The sequence below is a fragment of the Chinchilla lanigera genome, unplaced genomic scaffold (genome assembly GCF_000276665.1).
Source record: "Chinchilla lanigera isolate Chin_1 unplaced genomic scaffold, ChiLan1.0 scaffold00005, whole genome shotgun sequence".
Classification (NCBI taxonomy): Eukaryota; Metazoa; Chordata; class Mammalia; order Rodentia; family Chinchillidae; genus Chinchilla; species Chinchilla lanigera.
This window is the reverse complement of record NW_004955406.1, coordinates 2033632-2052972: the sequence shown is the minus strand read 5'-3', so window position 1 is coordinate 2052972 and position 19341 is coordinate 2033632. Positions and strand designations below refer to the sequence as shown.

At 41.2% G+C, this 19341-nt stretch overlaps 1 protein-coding gene across 2 annotated transcripts in view; it reads right to left on the bottom strand.

The window, feature by feature from the left end:
* Positions 1 to 19341, bottom strand: part of Ush2a (Usher syndrome 2A (autosomal recessive, mild)) — a gene marked incomplete in the record, with an annotated part of 661834 nt that overhangs the window by 446692 nt on the left and 195801 nt on the right. For both annotated transcript variants that reach the window (XM_013519932.1, XM_013519934.1), the window contains 1 exon segment: positions 7007 to 7237. In XM_013519932.1, the coding sequence (XP_013375386.1) occupies positions 7007 to 7237 (231 nt within the window).

Genomic DNA, 19341 nt, shown 5'->3' with positions numbered 1-19341 from the left:
TAGGTAAAAGTGTCAAAATATTCATTAACCTCGAAATTTAATAAGCCTAAGGAGATTTGGTATCTAAGAGATGTGCAGCCTGGTTTCCAGCAATACGCTGTGATGGCTTTGGTGGAACGGAAAATAACGCCTGATGTCACACTTGTGCGGTAACAATCAGCACGGGAGCAGCTTCATCAACTAAGGATCCCTGGTAAGAATCACTTTTTGTCTGCACTACTATACAGCTTAAAATATATCTTCTTCTGCATATAAGGCTAATGGAGACCAAACACACTGATCTACCACATTCTAGGCTATCAATACTTCTAAAACTGTAGCTGTCAAAAATGTATACTGTGCTCTAACACATAGTAGATCTCACTGATGGATAAATCTCTGAGTTAAGCAATCTTTCTTATGAATCTATCTTATCTATCATATATCTAATGAATTCTTTATTTAACAAACATTTAGTGAACACCTGGTATGTAGCTTAGGCAGTGGGAAGCATAATAAATGTTTTAATTGTCAGGAAGACAGTTATGATCTCAGCCTACTTGGGACACAGATAAGTGAACAACCAATTTCAACAGAGTACACCAAGGGCTAAAATAGAGAAATTGTTGCAGCTTATGGTGGAACACAGCAGGGACTATCAACGGAGATTTGGCATGGGAAGGGGCAAAGGTCATAGGGGGGTGCATTACAAGAACAGCTACACTAACACTTTGCTCACGAGTAGCAATTAGATGAAAAGACTTGCAAGTTGGGGAGGGCGTGACAGTGAAGGGTATCCACGTGGCCAGAGATCTGGGCATCTGAGTCAATGCCACACACTGCAGCGGCTGGGTGGAAGGACTGGAGGTCACAGCACCCGACTGTGATCCAGGAGGTGAATGGGGGAGGGGTGGAACTGAAAGGCGAGCAGTGAAGAAGAAAGAGTTTGTATAGAACATCTCATTGGGAAACTGCTGAAATGTTCTAAATGAGGGACCAGGAAAGGTGATCAGCTCAGAGAACAACACAGAGAAGAGTGGGGTTGCAGCCAGAGAGTCCCAACATACAAGTCCAGACTGGGCAGTGGCTCTAGAACTGCAGATTGGTCTAAAAATGCAGTGAACTAAACCATAGTCTTGCCAGGGATATAGCTCCATGGCACAGCGCCTGCCAGGTGAGCATGAGGCTGTGAGTTTGATTCCTGGTACAGAAAATATATCATCAACTGGACTCTTTTACAGGTGTTCTATTGATTTTAACTGATACAACTGCTGTACTTCTTTAGAAAAATTAAATTAATTTTTGGAGAAAATATATACAAGATATTCTGCTTTGTAAGACTAAAAACAAATACTTTGAGATGTTGATTTCACTGCCTGCACCACTGCTGTTGCTTGTCTTTATGATTCTCTTTCTGCTCTGAGTCCCTGCTCTGCCCACTGAAGTCGATGGAACACTAACTAAAAACCATCTCTGTCATACGAATGCAGAATATCATTAAAAGAGCACATTTTTAGTAGAAGTGAGGTCTTCGAGATGATTTTGATGTCCAACAGATAAGAGGAAGATAAATTGGAAATTTTAGGCAGACAAATGAGGGGCACCACATAAAACCCAAGAATGCGGTGGACAGCATTTGTTCACCAATGTGACAGGGGTGCGTGTGAGGATGTGTGCTTTTTGTACAATCAGTGACAATCTATCTTTGCTTAACAAAAAAGAGATGAGAAAACAAATGTTTAAGTTGATTAGGAATGTTGACAGCCACTGCAATGGCTTGTTTCAGTGAAAATCTTACTCTGCAGCACTGACAGGGTCTGAGACAGTTTGGCTTATTGAACACCTATAATTAATATTTCAGACAAAAGGCAACATTATAGAAATATACTTCAAAGGAACCTCTGAGGTGCAAGGTTTAAAACACATGCATTCATAAACTGAGCTTGATGATGACTTCTGTGAGGGGGGAGAAATGGTTCTCTCCCATCTATCGATGTCACACATGTCTCCTAAGGCATTTCTTAGTGCATACTTCCTTCTCTCTCCTAAATGTAGAACACATGAGACGATTCGTAGGTAGTTCTAGTGTTGTCCCTGGTAACCGTGCGTTAGTCTGACTTCCATTACTCTAACAAAAAGTGCACCTGCAGCCCCGCCCCTCTGCGTCTACACGGATGATGCAACCAAGTGTTCTCATGTCTTCTGAGTCTGCAACAGTTCAAAAGCACAGCGAGTCTCCTCCCCACCCCAAAGGCTTTTCTCCTCCCCCGGCCCTCCTGCCCCACGCTCATGCTTGGCTTTGTTTTTCTGTGTCGTTACTACCTGGTCACTAAACTTTGAGGCCACCCCGTTGAGTCACATATTTGTTTTTCAATAATTATGACCAAAACCTAGTATCAAATGTTAACCAAATTTGTGATTTAAATCTAAGTTGAAAAGAAAGACTCTGGGTTTTTCTTATTTGTTTTGTTCTTTCCTTTTTTAAAAAAGCCACTTCCTGGGAGAATTACTTGATCTCATTCTGAGGAAAACAAATACCAGGACAGCAAGGGTGTTGAAGGTCAGAATTAATATGCTTTTACTAATTAGTCTATCTGTAGAAGTTCGCCCTGCTTGCACCTTCACTATAACTGCTTATAATCAGCTTTCTTTTCATGAAGTGCTTAAGTGTTCCGACTCACTAAAAATAACAAAACTAATAATAAAGCATGAATATACTGTAAAGTCACAAACATAAAATATATGCTTTTAAAGAATATTGATTTGGGGGGATTGCATTTCTCTCTCCATACCTTGATAATTAATCATGTGTTGCATTGTAAAGCATTTTGCAGCTTAGGTATTTTGGGAAAGGTGAATGCTACAAGACAAAAATGAATGACAATCGTTTAGTGTCCTTGAACAGCTTTATTATGGAGAGACTGTACAGAGTTCTCATCTGCAAGATACTCAACTTCGGTAATCACATTTCTCGGGAAGACAAATAAAAAGGAATTGCATCCAAGTGCACACGTGTGCTCATCTCCCCCGTGGCTTCTACAAAGATCTCCCCACGGCAGTTCCTGATTTCCTGGTAGGGTCACCAGCGAAGGGAGCTTAAAAGGCTGCTGTGATTGGCATCTGAACACTACAATAAGCAAACCTTCCTCCAATGATCATGGACCCGTTTTCGCTAATAGGAAAAAAAGCGACAAGGAGAGAAAGGGACACCTTTGGAATGCCAATGGGAGCAGTATTTTAGTTGCTGTTTTTATCAGGTTCCTCTTGGACACAAGCACTATACAGGAAGAACTAAACATGGTAAATTGAGTGGATTAACTCTGCACTCCTAAAAAACCGTGCATGTCCTCTCTCTCTTTCTCTCTGTCTCTCTGTCTCTCTGTCTCTCTCGTTCCTTTAGAGACACAGCCATACTCTCATCCAGCTGCATAAAGCCAATGATGCCCTGTTTGGTGTTGCTACTTTCAAAGGAAAGATACTGCTTACCCCATAGCAGGAGCATAAAACTATGTCTTAGATGGACCACAGCTAATAGCTAAAGTTTAATGGGTACTAAGTAATCCATGGAGCAGGCAGAGTGGAAAGTTCATTCAGTGGGTTACATGGCTCCCAAATTCCTCACACCTTATACAGAAGTAGGGGAGTGCATACATGGTTTTAAATTTACACTATGATGTAAATGACTGATACTGTAATAGACTCAACCTGGAGATAGATTTTTGAAAGAACACTTGTATCAGAAAAAAGGCCCAGACAGGTCTACAAAAAGCTTTATCTGATTCATTATGCTGCTCAAAGTAGAAATTTACAGAATCCACCCACAATACTAATTTTAATAACAACCTTTAGACATACATTTGCATGCTTGGACTGTTCTTATGTTGTTCAAAGTAAAAATATTTAGAGAAAACGTCAAAAAGAGGAGGAGGTTACATAAAAGATTCATATATTGCAATAATGAGGTATTTTATGCTAGACTTTCAACACCTTCTTCATGAGCATGGAATGTGTTATGAATGCATTTACAAATCCCATCACCCATGTGTAGAATCTGAGTTATTTTTCATATGTAAAAATACACATTATCATATATTTGTCTTTGAGTGTTAACTGGTATTTCCAGTACTACTTCAGGAATCATTTTAGTTAATGCTTGAGATGTGAAATTAATCCTTCAAAATAAAGAACTGGATATTTGTTCCTAAAATTATTAATTTTCAATATGCAGTTCATCATGTTGGTGATTTCTAGGATTTGCTTATGAAACTTATATTGTAATGGAACCATTTTGCAGAATATTCAAGAAAGGTTAGTTGAAGCCTTAGCTTCACACAGAGTAATCTAGCTTCTAGAAATATTCTGGAATTCACCGCTATGGAAAAAAAAAATCGTAGCCCCAAATGTCTTAAGGGATACAAATAAGGAAATAATATGCAAAATAAATAAACAGTGCCATCACTACTTACCACAAGGTACCTCTAAATGAAGGGAGCGGCAAGCACACAGAGCTCAGCAGTGCTGGGTCTGCCGTATTTGGGCAACAGTCAGTTCACCTGCTGTCCATAGTTTTTCTTTTGAGTCATTCTCTCTCAGTAACTTCCAAAGAACAGTCACCAGCCCCTCCCTCCCTGGGACAGAGCTCAGGGTCTGACTGAGGAGGCTCTAACTCATGATTCAGCCCTGAAATCCAGTAGCTGTGGCATGTGGCCAAGCCACCCACTGGAGCCGCTTTTCCTCCCAGCTCTGAGGGTGAAAATGTCTGCTGGGCAGGTGGCAGAGGAGTGGAAAGAATTTGTACCCGAAGAAAGACTTCAGAGGCTAGTTAGGCACTTGGTTCTCTATTTAGGACAAAATGTATCTTTCTAGAAAGCACTTAAGTTAGTTTTAAAAACCTGTCCAAATTCATTAGTGGAGTAAATTTAGTGGTCATGATATATCTCAAGACAGTTATTTAACCTCCTCTACCCTATCAAGTAAACCAAAGAGTACACCTATACCTTAATGCAGACATGGCTGTTTTAAAAGTTAAAAGCAACCTTAAAAGTAAGGCAAGCAATCAACCAAGAGGGACTCAGCAATTTCCCAGTGTGCCTGGACACAGGAGGGCCGATCTTCCAGGAAGCCCCACTGCCCCTGGGTGTCGCTCCAGCCCAAACTGCATCTCCCTGCCTCGTCCTTCAAGCAACGCGTGCTCCAAGCACATTTTCTGTGCAACTGGAAGTTTTGTTATGACAGAAGGAGCCGGCTTCAGAGGCCGCTTGTTAGGGTCTAACCTTTTTAAACAGGAATTTGGAAAACTTCCCAGACGTTACATCTGCCCCAGCCCTTGCACCTTGGAGTATAAGGCCGGCCAGGGAGACAGCGAGCTTGAGTCAATTTATTAGTGGTGGACGGGCCACTCTGTCTTTCCCTGCAGTGACAGTAGGTGAGCCCAGCAAAAACCTGTCTGCCAGCCAGCAAAGCCCAAGCCTGCTTCCTCCCGGCAGCTGGGTCCGGTGAGCGGAAACAAATGCTATTTCCTGGAAGAAAGTACACAGACCAAATGTTGGGCCAGGCAGGTAGCGTCTGTGTCCATTTGAGAAAAAAATTTCTGTTGTCTGTACATTCTTTTCTCTCCTCTTTAAGAACATTAACAGAAATGGAGCATTTTAAGGGAATTCAATGGTTCAATTTCTAACACTCAGCGATGATTTTGACACTAGGGAAACAGGCAAGCATGCATTTATCTCAATAGACCTCAGCTAAAGTGTAATTGATTAATTACAAATATACATCAGCAGCCAGCCGCACTAAAGAGCAAGCTACTTACTATGTTAGGTAAAAATAAAACAGTGATACTTAAACTGCATTTTAGAGCTCACATCCCATCTCATCATCTTCACTTATGCAATATTTTAAAGATGAGGTGTTTGCTCCAAGTTACTTTCTTGTGGATTAAATGATTATCTTTTTGAATTTATAGAATAATATGTATCCTTTTCCTTTCCTTTGCATGTTTCACAAGGTTTGATTGGATCAGTGTCTTTGCCTTTGGTCCCCTACCTGCTCACACTCTAGGAGCATATCATAGGGAATACGCTAATGGGTCTTCCATCAGGGAAGCTCTAGCATCGGCCTTCTGCAATCTAAGCATGTATGTCATCTTATACTTGGTAGCTTTTTTTAAAGGAGAAAAATGGACTTTGTGCCATGAAGAGTTGCAGTTGTGCAGAGGCTTTCTGGAACAGTACTATAAGCAACTAAAACTCACAGAGGCCACAGGACTTGCAGAATTACCATGATACCTGGAAGGTCAGCAGGATAAAGCAAGGAGGCAGGATCATGTACATTCATGGGCCAATTTGCCCTTATTTAAAATTATGATACGAGTTTTTTCTGAATTTTTTTTCGTGGATTTCCATCTCTTTAAATATTGAATTAAAATATTACTTACAATAACCCTGAGATTTTTTATTGCCTTTAAATTTTATGTTTGAGGCAAGAGCCTTCCTTGCATAGTCCTGGCTAAGAGAAGTTTCTTTTTCCTGAAATTAGTTTTCCCCATAATGCTCTCTATAAAATACGGGATATCGCTAGTTCTTGCACTAAAACAGGAAAGAGAAAAAAAAGGAAGCAATGCATCAGATACCTGTTAGGAATGTGTAACCCAGGAGACTTGCATAGCTTTCTTGTAATTCTTAGCTTTCAAGACCTCATGCGCTGAGAAGCTGAGAAAGCATATCTCAAACTCACATGCCCACAGGACCCCATGAATATTATTCTGAGAATCATGTTCTACTACACAATGTCCGAGAGTTGTCTGTGCTTTGATTCAATGAGCCTGCCTCACCACATCCTTTCCCTTCACTTTACTCATCCCACTTTTCCCCTCCAGAAGCCCAAAAAGATGGACATATTGACACAATCAGGCTGCAGTTATATTTTTATAAATAGGCCCACGGTAATAAAAAATTTAAAAGAATATCAAAATAACAGAACACCTTGGAGCTTAGCACCTCTTAAATGAAACAGCATCAAAGACACTTACCTGTAAAGTCAGTACCAATGGGGTGAGTGGTGCTGGGAAATTTATAATACCCATTTCCTGTGAAACGAATTCCTTTCATCATGGCGGCCGTGGGAGCTGGTAGAGACATCTCTCTCCTTTCTAGTTGGTACAGAGGTGAGGGTCCATTTCTTTCTTTAGGTGGAAACCACCTCAGATGGATTGTGGTGCTGTTGAGTCCTTGAACCACGGGAGGCCTCAGGTGGGCAGGTGCTAAATGTCAGAAAACACTGGTGACATTCCAGAACCTGGCTTCTCCCGCTACATACAGTCACACAGCGCACCACACAACACAACCAAAGTCAGACCAGAGGAGGTCACGAGGATTTCTATGGCTCTCAGACTGAAACCCTAGAGTTTATCTCAAATATGAATAAACAAAATTGAAATACTTAACAACTACTTAATGCAGAACTTTCTCAATGATATTTTCTTTGAGATAATTGCTTGATTTTTCTTGCTAAATAATTGGGATGATACATTATAGTAGCCACTGTTGGTACCCCACCCAGATCTCCTCACCAAGCAGGTGTACCAAGGCCTCAGCTCTGCCCCACTGGCCTCTAACGGCTCACTAGCTGTCCCCTTCCTCGACATGGCCCCTTGGCTGAGGGAAAACTGCCTCACCAAGAGCTACAGAACCCCTGGCGAAGCCTGCCGCCAATGGTCAACACTGATTGCAAAGCATGGAGCCCCTCAGCTAAGCGTGGCATCAGCTTGCTGCCACGCTTCACAGGGGCTGAGCAGGGAACAGGAATGATTGAAATCGGCCGTTCGGGGAAACAACAGGGGGTGTAAGACCTGAGAAGCCCTAGCAGGGGTGAGTTGTCACTGATGTGCGCCAGCCAATGGGCTACTGGGAATAATGGCTCGAAGACATTTTGTGTTTAAAAAATAGTCAAAACATCTCTTTTAGAGCTTTAATTTCCTTGGAGCAGTCTTACGTTCACAGCAGACTTGGAAGGCAGGTACAGGTCTCACTGTCTGCCACATGGCCCTGCATATCGCGCTCTCTCCCGTGTCACTGTCCCTCAGCAGCAGCTTGTTACCACTCATGCACCTGCACAGACGCACCCTTACCTCCCACACTGCGCAGTGCACCCTGTGCTCGCTCCTCTGGTTGCCCCCTCTTTGGGTTTGGTCAGATGCACAGTGACATGGACCCATTTTTACCGTATCCTAAACAGCAGTTTCACAGCCCCCAAAATTCGATGCACCTGTCACTCATCTCCCATCTCTGACTCCTGGCAAACACTCACATTTTCACTGTCTCCAGAGTTTCGTGCTTTTTCTAGGATGTCAAGTAGTTGCACTCATACAGCAGGCAGCCTTTTCAGATTGGCTTTGTACACTTAGTGAAATGCATGTAAGGCTCCCTCATAGTTTCATAGCTCATTTCTTTTTAGCACCCAGTAATATTCCATTGTCTGCATGCCATGTATTTATCCACTCATCTATTGAAGAATATCTTGGCCAAGTCCAAGTTTTAGCAATTAATAAAGCTGCTGTGAACTGTCTTCACATGCACCTTTTTGTGTGGATGGAATTTTTCAACTTCCTTGGGGAAAGTCTCCACCAAGGCTGGGTCACATGGGAAGAGCTGTAAACAGCTGTGTAAGAAACTGCCCGCTGTCCTCTGTGGGGAGTGGCTGAGCTGGAGGTCGGTGAACTCCTTGGGATGAGCAAAGCCAGTCCCAGGAGTGTGGAATGCCAGAGGCAGATCATGTAAATAAGCTGACCAATAGCTCAGTAGCACACCAGCAAGTTTCTGGCCCCTCGGCATTCCTTCCTGTTCACCACACCACAAACAGCTTTGAAAAGGTTCCATGTTCCGTGTTCTCAGGGAATCACCAAGACCTTGCACTTTCAGCCCTGTCATGCACTTACCTCCTTTTTACTGTGCATAAGTAAAGATGCTGGGACCCGCCCGGCCCTGCCACCTCTCCACTAGAGGGCTGCAACCTACCCAGTCCCAGCTTTCCTTTTCCTATACATCTTGCCTTTAGTCTCCCATCACCCCCTCAGGATCCTGCCAGCTGCTCAGGACGGGGAGTCCTCCAGAGTGGCTGTCCTTTTCGCATTCCCACCAGTGATGAGAATTCCTGTTGCTCAAAATCCTCATCAGCATCTGGCATTGTCAGTGCTCATGATCTTGGCAGGTCTGAAGGATGTGCAGCAGTAACTTGTTTTTATTTGTCCTTTCCCTGTTATGCATAACATGGAGCTTATTCTCACACACTTATTTTCTGTCTCTATAGCTTCTTTGGTCAAAAAGCCATTTTCACACTTAGTTGTCTAAATTTTTTCAGGGTTAGAACCTATGCACATAGAAACAATCCATCAAAATCACCTGTAACTCAGAGATCCATGGTTTACAGTTTATGAACCCTGGTACAGTCACAGAAGACGATGGGTAGCTTCTCAGCCCTGAGGTAGCCATGAACATGGCTGACCCTGAAGTGATCAGGCCACCAGCAGTGGCCTCACACCTGGGACAACCGGTGCACTGTGCCCAAGGGTCACAGAGACTGAGCATGTTTTGAGGTCCTGGAAAAATGGGAATTCTTTGGAGTTCCTAGGAAATTCCATGGGTAGAAGAAATTAAAATCTTTATGACCTACAAGAGGGGGAGATCAGAGTAACAATAATGACAAATTGAAAATAATGGTTAATGGTGGATAATGAGGGCTACTGAAAAGGATATCTACTCTTTGGTTTTACTTTTTTTTCTTAAACATCCAAGAATACTTGAGTTTGTGGACCAAGACTCACTCCCATGTTAAGTGTGTTTGCTGGGTTAGAAAGGCGGAAATGAGGAAAGGAACAAGTCATCCTCACCAAGCATATTTACTAATGACCCAAACTAAGGGCGTATTTCACACGTGCATTTCACAGCCTGTACAGACAGAAACACTGCCTGCTGCAATAAACATAAATCAGAATGATGTGAGTACAAGAATTGAAACTCTAAAATTATGAATGGAAACTCACCATAAAACATCTTAGAAAAATAACTATTTGTTGCCTTTTAGAATTTGGCCAACTTTCCAAAGAGACACAGTTGTGGTTCTACTTGAACTTTAGTAAAAAGGAAAAGGCTCCAAGCAGAAAGTCCAGCTTACAAAGATAATTAACAATTCCTCTTATCTTCTGCCACTGAAACCCATGTGATAGTTTTATTTTTATATATGTATGAATCTACAAATTACACATGTGATTTCTTTTAGCATTGTCTGCCAACATTTGGCTAAATAATGGGTTATTAAACATTTTGGTCCTACAACTTATGATTCCATTTAAAATAATTCAAAAGGAAAATGAAAGAATTATTGATCCAGAAAGCCCTTCTCCCATGAAGCTTGTCTTCCAAGTTCAAAGGCCCATCCTCATGTTAAAGTCCCAGCAGGCCACGGTTGGCTACAAGTTTAGTGGAGGAAAGCTGCCTGAGATTCCTCACTCCTGGGCTCAGGGATGTAAGCAAAGGAATAATTACATCCTTTTCCGTTGACTAATTTATTTTAGAGGGGTGGATGTTGAGACAGGCCTTGCTATGTAGTTCAGGCTGGTCTTGAAGTCACTATGTAGCCCGGCCTGACCTCGAACTCTCAGTGATCTTCCTGCCTCAGCCTCCCAAGAGCTGGCATTACAGGCATGTGCCACCACGCTCAGGTCCCATTGTCTAATTTTTATCAGAAACGTAAAAATAGTATTTTGAACTCTTCTGTTACAGTCTCTGTATTTCACTTAAGATTCTCCAGTGTTCTGGGATATAGGTACCTGAACTTTTTATTGTAAAAAGTACCATCAAGCCCAGTGATAAGCAAGAGCTTGTTCTCCTTTCCTTGTCAAGGCTTCAGGTGTTTGACAGAACACAAACCTCTCCCTGCCATCATCGCTGAATGGGGGAAGCATAAAGTGTACCACCACAGTCTTCAGAACCCTTTCCTGCTTGACAGCCCACTCACAAGCACTTCTAAATTAAAAATACAAACTGAGAGTTAAAACTACCAAAGGAATCCTAGTAGCTCTGCAGTGATCACTGCTTAATGCTTCCTGAAAGTGAGGGCATACATTTGTTTTTATATTGGCAAAAGATTACTGCGAATAAGTGCACCCTTACCTTGAGAGTCCACAAAAAATATTGACCCTTTATCGTGGTTACTTTTTAGGTCACTGAGACACAATACCTGATATACCCACAACTTAAAAGAAGAAAGGTTTATTTTAACTCATGTTTTTAATCCATAGCCAACTGGCTTGAAGCCAGGATGGAATGGAAGAAGGGTGTGGCGGAGGACAGCGGCTCATGGCATGGTGGACAGGAAGCTAATGGAGGCCAAGGGAGGGGCTGGGAAGGGAGAGATAACCTGCCTGATCACACCCACAGTGACCTGTTTCACCAAACCAGGCCCATTCCAACAGCAAGTCATCATCCAATGTCCCTATAATCCACTCACCTTCCAAAGGTCCCACCTAAGATTGCAGGAAGCTTTAGGGGACGTGTAGATATAAGCATAACACCCTTCAGACTCTGACAAATTGTGGCACATGGCCTTTGAGTCGCAGGAGAACCATCACACCACGCCATTAGACTGTTCCTAAGAAGTCAGCTCCAGAGAATGAGTGGAAGTATAGTATATATTTCACTCTTTTGCTTAAAAAACACCTCTCCAGCTGGCGTATTGTACAGTTTCATACGGAGCAGTCGAGCAAGCTTGCATGGAAAGGCGCACAGCCTACTGAGCATTCTTTTAAGAGTTCCACTCAGATTAGAAGGATGAATTGGGTGAAGCTGTCAATCAATTAAACTAGGCGGGTCACACACTCAGAGAACCACCAAGAGAACGGAATGATGAAGGATTAATTGTTAGGTTTTCAAATCAAAGGGATTATAGATACAAATACGGTATTTAAACACTTCTGAATTACAAAATAGTAAATTAAGAGATAGCATTAAATAATGAAAAAGACCCTACAGGTTTAGAAAATATATTTCACTTTTTAATTTCAACTGCTGCACATATTTTAGAAAAATCACTTAAAATGTATATGTACCTTGGTTTTTCCCTTCTTCACTATGAGAATAAATTCTCAGTAAAATACTTTTAACAGTAAGTGCTGTAACCACAAAAATACATAATTACTTTAGGTTTTACAAAGTAAGTTTGTACAAATGAAGACACTATTGTTACAAGCCATTTATATTTTTTCAAATCATATATTGTAAAACAGTTCATCCACATTCATGATCTATCTGGATTTGCTTGAAAATCCCCATGTAAATGTGGAGTAGAAAATGAATCCTCAATTCCATCATTTCAAAGAACGGCCCCTTGATTTATTTTTTCACTTGGGATTAAATAATAATGGTTTTGTGTTTTATTAACAACACTGTAATTAAGGTTCTAGTCTTTCTTCTATTTATGTGGATTCTGTATAAAATGCTCTGCCAATCTACATTTTTCTTCCTGCAGCATTTATTACTTTGTAACCTGATTAATAACATATCATAATGCATAAATTTGTACCTCCAAAATTTATGCGGTGTGGAATTTGGAGCATCATCAGATAGGAACTGCGCAGATACTTCTGCTGATGCACAGGTCTTTTAAATGGAAGTTTTTCCTCTGTTTTCAAGGAAGAATCAGCTGTTTACAAAGACACGTGGTGGTGTCAGTGAATGTGTTCGGACAGCACCGTCTCCCCGTTCCTGTAGCACCGTCTTCCCATTCCTGTTCCCGCAGGAATCCAGGAGTGACCCACTCCTCCACAGGCCAGGGGCGTGCAGGGAGCAAACTGACACGAGACACCCTCGGGCACTTTGTCAGTGGAAAATAAGCCTGGCTTTCTCCCGAGGATGTCACACTGGGCCAGATAATGCAACTTCCTCATGTGCACCCTTATTGAGAGGCCCTGGGATCGAGACACAAAGACAGAGTCCAGGGACAGAGACAAGATCTCCCAGTTGGCAATGTCCTTGCTGTGACTTCTTGCCAATCAACATCCAGAAAAACAAAGTTTCCCCAACAAAAGTAGAGATCCCTCAGCGCTGCCTTGTTGACAATCTCTTTTAACATGTGAGAAAAGAGAACAAAATACATTTTGCTACTTCCTTCCTTGTTTATTTGTCTCCTCGCGGGAAGATATACAGCATGGAATTGACTGAGGTTCTATGTTGGCTCCAAGATCCTGATTGTGGATAAACATTGGTTATTCCATTCTTTAGTTTCTCTGTTCTTCAACTGCATTTGTTCAAGAATAATAGAGTCGGTGCACCCCTGTAATCTCAGCACCCTGGAAGGCTGAGGCAGGAGGACTGCAAGTCAGGCCCAGCCCTGAGCAACTTACTGACTCAAAGGGACCTTATCTCAAGATAAATAATTAAAAAGGCTGGGGATGTAGCTTAGTGAGTCCTTTAGTGGGTTCAATCCCCAGTACTACAGGAAAGAAAATGTTAGACATGGTTATGTCTAGGATTTCTTAAGGCTCAAAACTCTATGATACTTTTGAAAGCCATATTTCTCAATTAGCAAACCATGAGGAGATGAGAGACATACTGATTCCCATGAGAAAGCCAGATAGAGTCCACTGTTTTTGACCCCAGTGAGCATACAAGTATTCTGACTTTCTTTTGTATTTCATGACAGAAAGGCTAAAATCCACTATGTTTAGAGAACTTAAGTAAATTTGGTGCACAATCATTGCCTTAACTAGTTACCATTCTAGTGATAATTTGTTCATAACTTGGTGAACAAACATTGCCTTAGTTACCATTCCAGTGATGATCATAACTTGTACAAAGCTAGAATCCTATAGGTGAAAAGGGAGGGAAGCCTTTATTTCAGAATTGAACAAATAGTGGCAGTGATGACAGCCGTCACTGTTCCCTGAAGCCCACCATGAATAAAAGGTAGTTGCCTGCACTGTAATTATGGCATCCTTGCTACCCAAACTTGAAGCTTTTATGGGGCTTATGCAATTAACTACTTAAATGTATCGTAACACTTGCTTCTCTGACAGCGAAGTATTGATTTTTTAATCATTTTCAAGTCTCCTCCAGCACAAATAAATGTACTACAGTTACAGTTAATGCACTGTGTACATGCATTAAATGCTTGTGTGACACAATTTATTATTTTGTGATATAGAGAATTGAAGCCTGGCTTCTCAGAAAGTGGCATCAGTGATCCAATACCAGGATGGGAACTACTAGTGCCCTTGAGCCTCCAAATTCTCTAACTTCAAAAACCTTTTTTAATAGGATACTTAGGCTTTCAAAAAAGGAGGGGTGCTCAGTATAAATCTTTTATATATGTTAGTGTGGGAGGCAATTTTAAATCGCCTACCAGAGGAGATACAGTTTATACTTTTCTAAAGGTGTCACTCTGGGACCTAGAGCAACTCGGTTCCAGTGAATTTTTGCCTGTTTAATATTTTTCCTTGTGTCTCTTTAGGGCACCTCTGTCAAAATATTTTGCATACCATAGCCTCTGTAAATCGATTTTTGCATATTTTAGTTGTGTTGTGTTAATGCCTTAGTATAAGTAGCAGGTACATTGTAAAGCTAAGATTGTGTTTTTTTTAAAATGTGAGTTCTGCATGCTATTTCTGTGTGCCAAAAAGGCCCTTGGGAACCCCGATGAAGTCACATAGCTAAAAGCACCCCAACAACTAAGATCATTCCATATTTCACAAATATGCCATTTCCTGAAGAACACTCACACACTCAAAATTGAAGTTGGTGAGTAAAAAGCAGTTAATTTTGTTTTGTTAGAAATAATATCATTTTAGTTTTAGCGTCTAAGACAGATGCCAGCATTTCACTCTGAACAGATGGTAATTCTATCTAATAGTGCATCTCTGTATTAGTAAGGTCTGTTGTGTATACAAACAGTAATAAACACTAGGTAAGGATCAAAATAAATTTTAATTGTTGACATTAAATCCTGGCAGCCACAGTTCTAAGGCTGCAATATTCCTTTTTCAAGTCTGTCAGATCTACGAATGCTGCAAAAGCTTGTCCCAAAGCTGCCAGATCCCAGTTCCAATAAAAACACGTTTGCATACTCCCACTTGCGGCCTTCCACCAGGATAGCTGTTTGCACACACTGACATAATTCTTCATGAATGACACCGGACTGGCGCCCCTGCCTGGGTAATGACCTGCCGGTAGTTTTTTTCAAATGCTCCTGAAGGACCAAACATTTAATTAAGAAACCCGTATAAAATGGTACATCCAATTGTTACAGTAGGGGCAGCAGTCTTATCACAGCCACTTTCTTACTGTGGTAAGGACCAATCACCCATACAACTCACTCCATTCTGTTTGCCATCCCTAAACTCCTCCGAAATTGATGTCCTTCCCTCATCTTGTTTGTTCTGCCCTGGTTTGAAGGATTTCCCTGACAAGCACAACTACCATCAGCTGTGCTTTCTATAGGCTTGCTGCGGATCAAGGGTGCCAACGAGCACAGATCTGGTTCTATGATGCCTCCAGCAATGTAGTGTTACAAGGAGTAACCCCTATTTATTCAGGGAAGCGGCCATGTTTTTAGAAAACCATTTAAAAAAAAAAAGCCAGTTTGGCATTCAGGTGACTGTTCAATAACAAACATGCTTTGCAATCATATTTCTTTAAAAAATGGATGTATTTTTTTAATCATGAAAAATATATTGCTTCCACCATATGGGACAACCAACGACTCACCAACCGATTTAAGATGCAGCATATTGAGCTGACCATATGTTACAGTGCTGTTGAATGGCTGAGTGATTCATGCCCGTCACATTCTAGTATATCAATTAAAGCTCCTTGAAGTCTGCATGATTTGTGTCTCTGTTATTAAACCCTGCTAATTCATCCCACTTACACATCTGTTATAAATCTCTAGGAGTGCTGCATGATTCATGGCAATCTGTGAGCACGCTACAGCAAATTCTTCTCCTTGTAATTAACAGTAAATTGTTTTACTGCCATGCAATGAATTTTTCAGTTATATTGCAAATGAACTCCTAAATGTGCGGTTCTTTCCTAAGAACTGACTTATATCATTAGGCAATTAAAAAGTATTGCTTTGAACCAAAAGCTTTTAATCAAGGGAAATACAACTTAAACATTGCTTAAGAGCCATGGAAATTTGACATGGTGGTTAGAAGTATAAAATAATTTCGGTGGAGAGAGCAAAACAAACAAACAAAAACCCTTCCGTAGACTCGGAATTTCACTGCAGCCAGCCAGGACCCAAGCACTGCCTGCAAACACCAGGTGAGACAAATTTTTGCACAGATACTGTTTATCTTACAAGTTACTTAAATCATCTGTCATTACTGGATTTCTCAGGCCGCTTTACAATTCTCTAATTGCGAAATGGTGCCTTTATTCTTGAAATAAATAATTGGATAATTAGCCAAGTTGAATCATCAGAGGATTCCAGTGCTGTTCAAGTGTTCTTGTCAAAGGTGAAGCAAATTCATTCCAGCTCGCCTCGGCAGCTCTTCGGAAAGGCTTTGATTTTTTTCCCCCCACTTTCCTGGCAGCAGCCTCAGATTCATGAGTCCATACATCAAGTCAGTAGTTTAACAACAAATGGAATTAAATTCAAAGAAGGGAAACTAATTGAAGGACAGCAACAAAAGTGTTTGGTAATGTGCTTCTTAATATGGCATGCCATATTTGCATGATAATTTTTCCTTTTTAGCGTGGAGCAGAAAGTGACTAGCTTAATGAGGGATTATTCCAGACAGGAGGAAAAAAGTGCATTCATAACTAAGAACAAAGATTGTATTATGAGACAAAAACAGGCAACCTCGGAGAAGGAACTGGATGATTGGTTTATGCATTATGAATAAAAAGATACAAAAATATTTATATTAGTATTCACTAATGACTATATATACAAGATTGTTTAATTAAAATTATAAATTAACATATTAAGAGCGCTGGTTTAATCACTCTGGGTCTTATTCATAAGGAAAAGTCTCATGTACCTGTATGCAAAACAATGTGTGTTTTCAACCCAGCAGCAGGCAGACTATGCATTTCACTTTGGATTCCAAGGGAAAATGAATGCACCACTAATTACTTGCTTAACAGGGGTGGGGGACTCTAAGCTTGTGGTGCGGTGGTCACCCTAGGACAGGCAAGAGAAATATCACATTGTTCCTTCCAGAGTGACTCTTCAGACGGGATTCCTGAAAGAAAAGATTTACATCGGGCTCAATTTGCAAAAGGGGGAAACGTGCAAATTTCCTAAGTTAAAAGCGGAATCTTTTTAAGAAGGTGAGAAGGCTTTTAAAAGGGCCCCATTCATCTGCTCCTTACTGGCATCCAACCAGAATCCACCACAAAAACCACAAATAACCCCGATTCAGGATCTTGTTAGGAGACATGGTAACCCCTGACTCCGGAATGCCTCAGATTTCAGAGCAAATCAAAGGATCAAAGGCATAGTTAAAAAAAAAAAAAAAAATTCATCATAATTCTCAAGATTTTGATGAAACAGCCAGATAAAATTTTACGAGTACCTTTTTTTGTTTGTACAGCTAAGATTTGAGAAGGCAACGTATTGTGTAGGATTTAACTCTTCTAAAAGGCTAAACACCACTTCTAATTTACAGTGCTTTTCTTTCAGAATTTTTGAATGGTCGATGGCCTCTTCTTCCTTCTGACAGTGAGCTCATCACCCTGCATTAGACCCAAGTTTCCTGTAAATCCTTTGCAGTTCACTGAAGTAATGTGCACCTTCCAGAACAGCAATGTTATCACTAGAAACAGCAGGGCAAGAGGAATCACACAGTTGCAGGACAACTTTTATTTCCTTCCTGCTGTAAACCGGTTTACTATGTAATAGCATCGGCCTTCACAATGCTTATTTCTATGACTTAGTACCTATAAGTCTCAGCCAGATATTTGATCTGGGAAAGTTTCAAAAAAAGAAAAGAAAACTATTCCTGTAGAGAAAATAGAGGAGTCGAAAACGATAGCAAATCTGTAACTAGTGGGCTTTTTTGGTATTCAAGTAAAAACAAGTAAGTTTCTTCTTACCTATCTGAGGATACCTGAAAATGGCTCATCTTATAATAAATCAAATTATAAGCAAAATTTATTTTCCCTACTGTTGCATATAAGTGACTTTACTTCCTGCTTGGCAAGTGGAGAATCAGATAATTCTGACCAAATATATCAGGGTTTAAGACACAAACTTTTTTTCCCTTTATAAACCACTGAAATCATTTTTCCTTCTGAGAAGAAAAGGCTTCAAATAGGAACAGAAATTAAGGGGATTATTTAAAAGCAGAAGCTCGGTAGATGGGGCGTTCGGCCAAGACCCAAAGATCTACGTCACTGAAATTCCCCAGCATTTTCTCCCACCACAGCTCAAGCCCCTGGGACCTGCTTCCCACTGGGGCCCCTGGGACCCACCTCCCTTTGCCCACATTTCTCCTGCTTTCCCTGCAGCGTGTGGCATGGGGACCCTTCCTCCTGCTAGAATTCTCTCTTCTCGTGGGTGTCATTGCAATCCCCCCTCTCCTCTCTCCCTAGCTCTGGCCATTTCTCTGTCCCCTGCACTCGTCCTTCCCTCTTTATTCAGACACGTAGGCATTCGCTGAGATGATCGTCTCTTTGAACTTCTATTTTGTAATTTCTCTGCCTTCACAATTCATCACCCTCCATAGCTCTCTCTCCTATCCATATAAAGATGATTACTCAGTGTGTATCATTTCTAAGTTCCAAGTTTGCTTCTTTTGTCCCAGATATGTTTCTACCTAATGATCAAATGAACTCATGGGTTTATTTTCCCTGTACAATCTTCCTTCATTTCTTTCCCATTTTTAGTGGCAGCACCAAGGTTTATACCATTTAATATCATTTCAATTCTTCCCTCTTCTTACCCTGTGGATTTCTGCTCTCCTCTATGACATCCCTCCCTTCCCTTCTTTATGTCTTCACTTCTGCTTCTCTGACTGACTCCCTGTTGCCTTGAAGAAAGTGACAACTAGACTCCAAACACTCTCTTCTGGTCCCTCTGCTCTCTGCAGGCAGAGAAGTCTTCATAAATCCCAGCAGTACCAGGGATGGTCATCCTCCAAGAGGAACGAGCACAGGGCATAGTAAATACCATGCTCAGTAAATACCATGCATGTCTTTGCTAACCATTTCTACTCTGTCTCTCATGTCACTGTGTGTGATAACTTCCCACTCTTGTAAAGCCAAGTCACCTATCTCATTTTCTCTTCCCACAGCTGTCTTTTAACCTGTCCCACAGCCCTGAACCTAGAACCTCATGGTGTGTGTCCCGCATGTTAGATGTCAACTC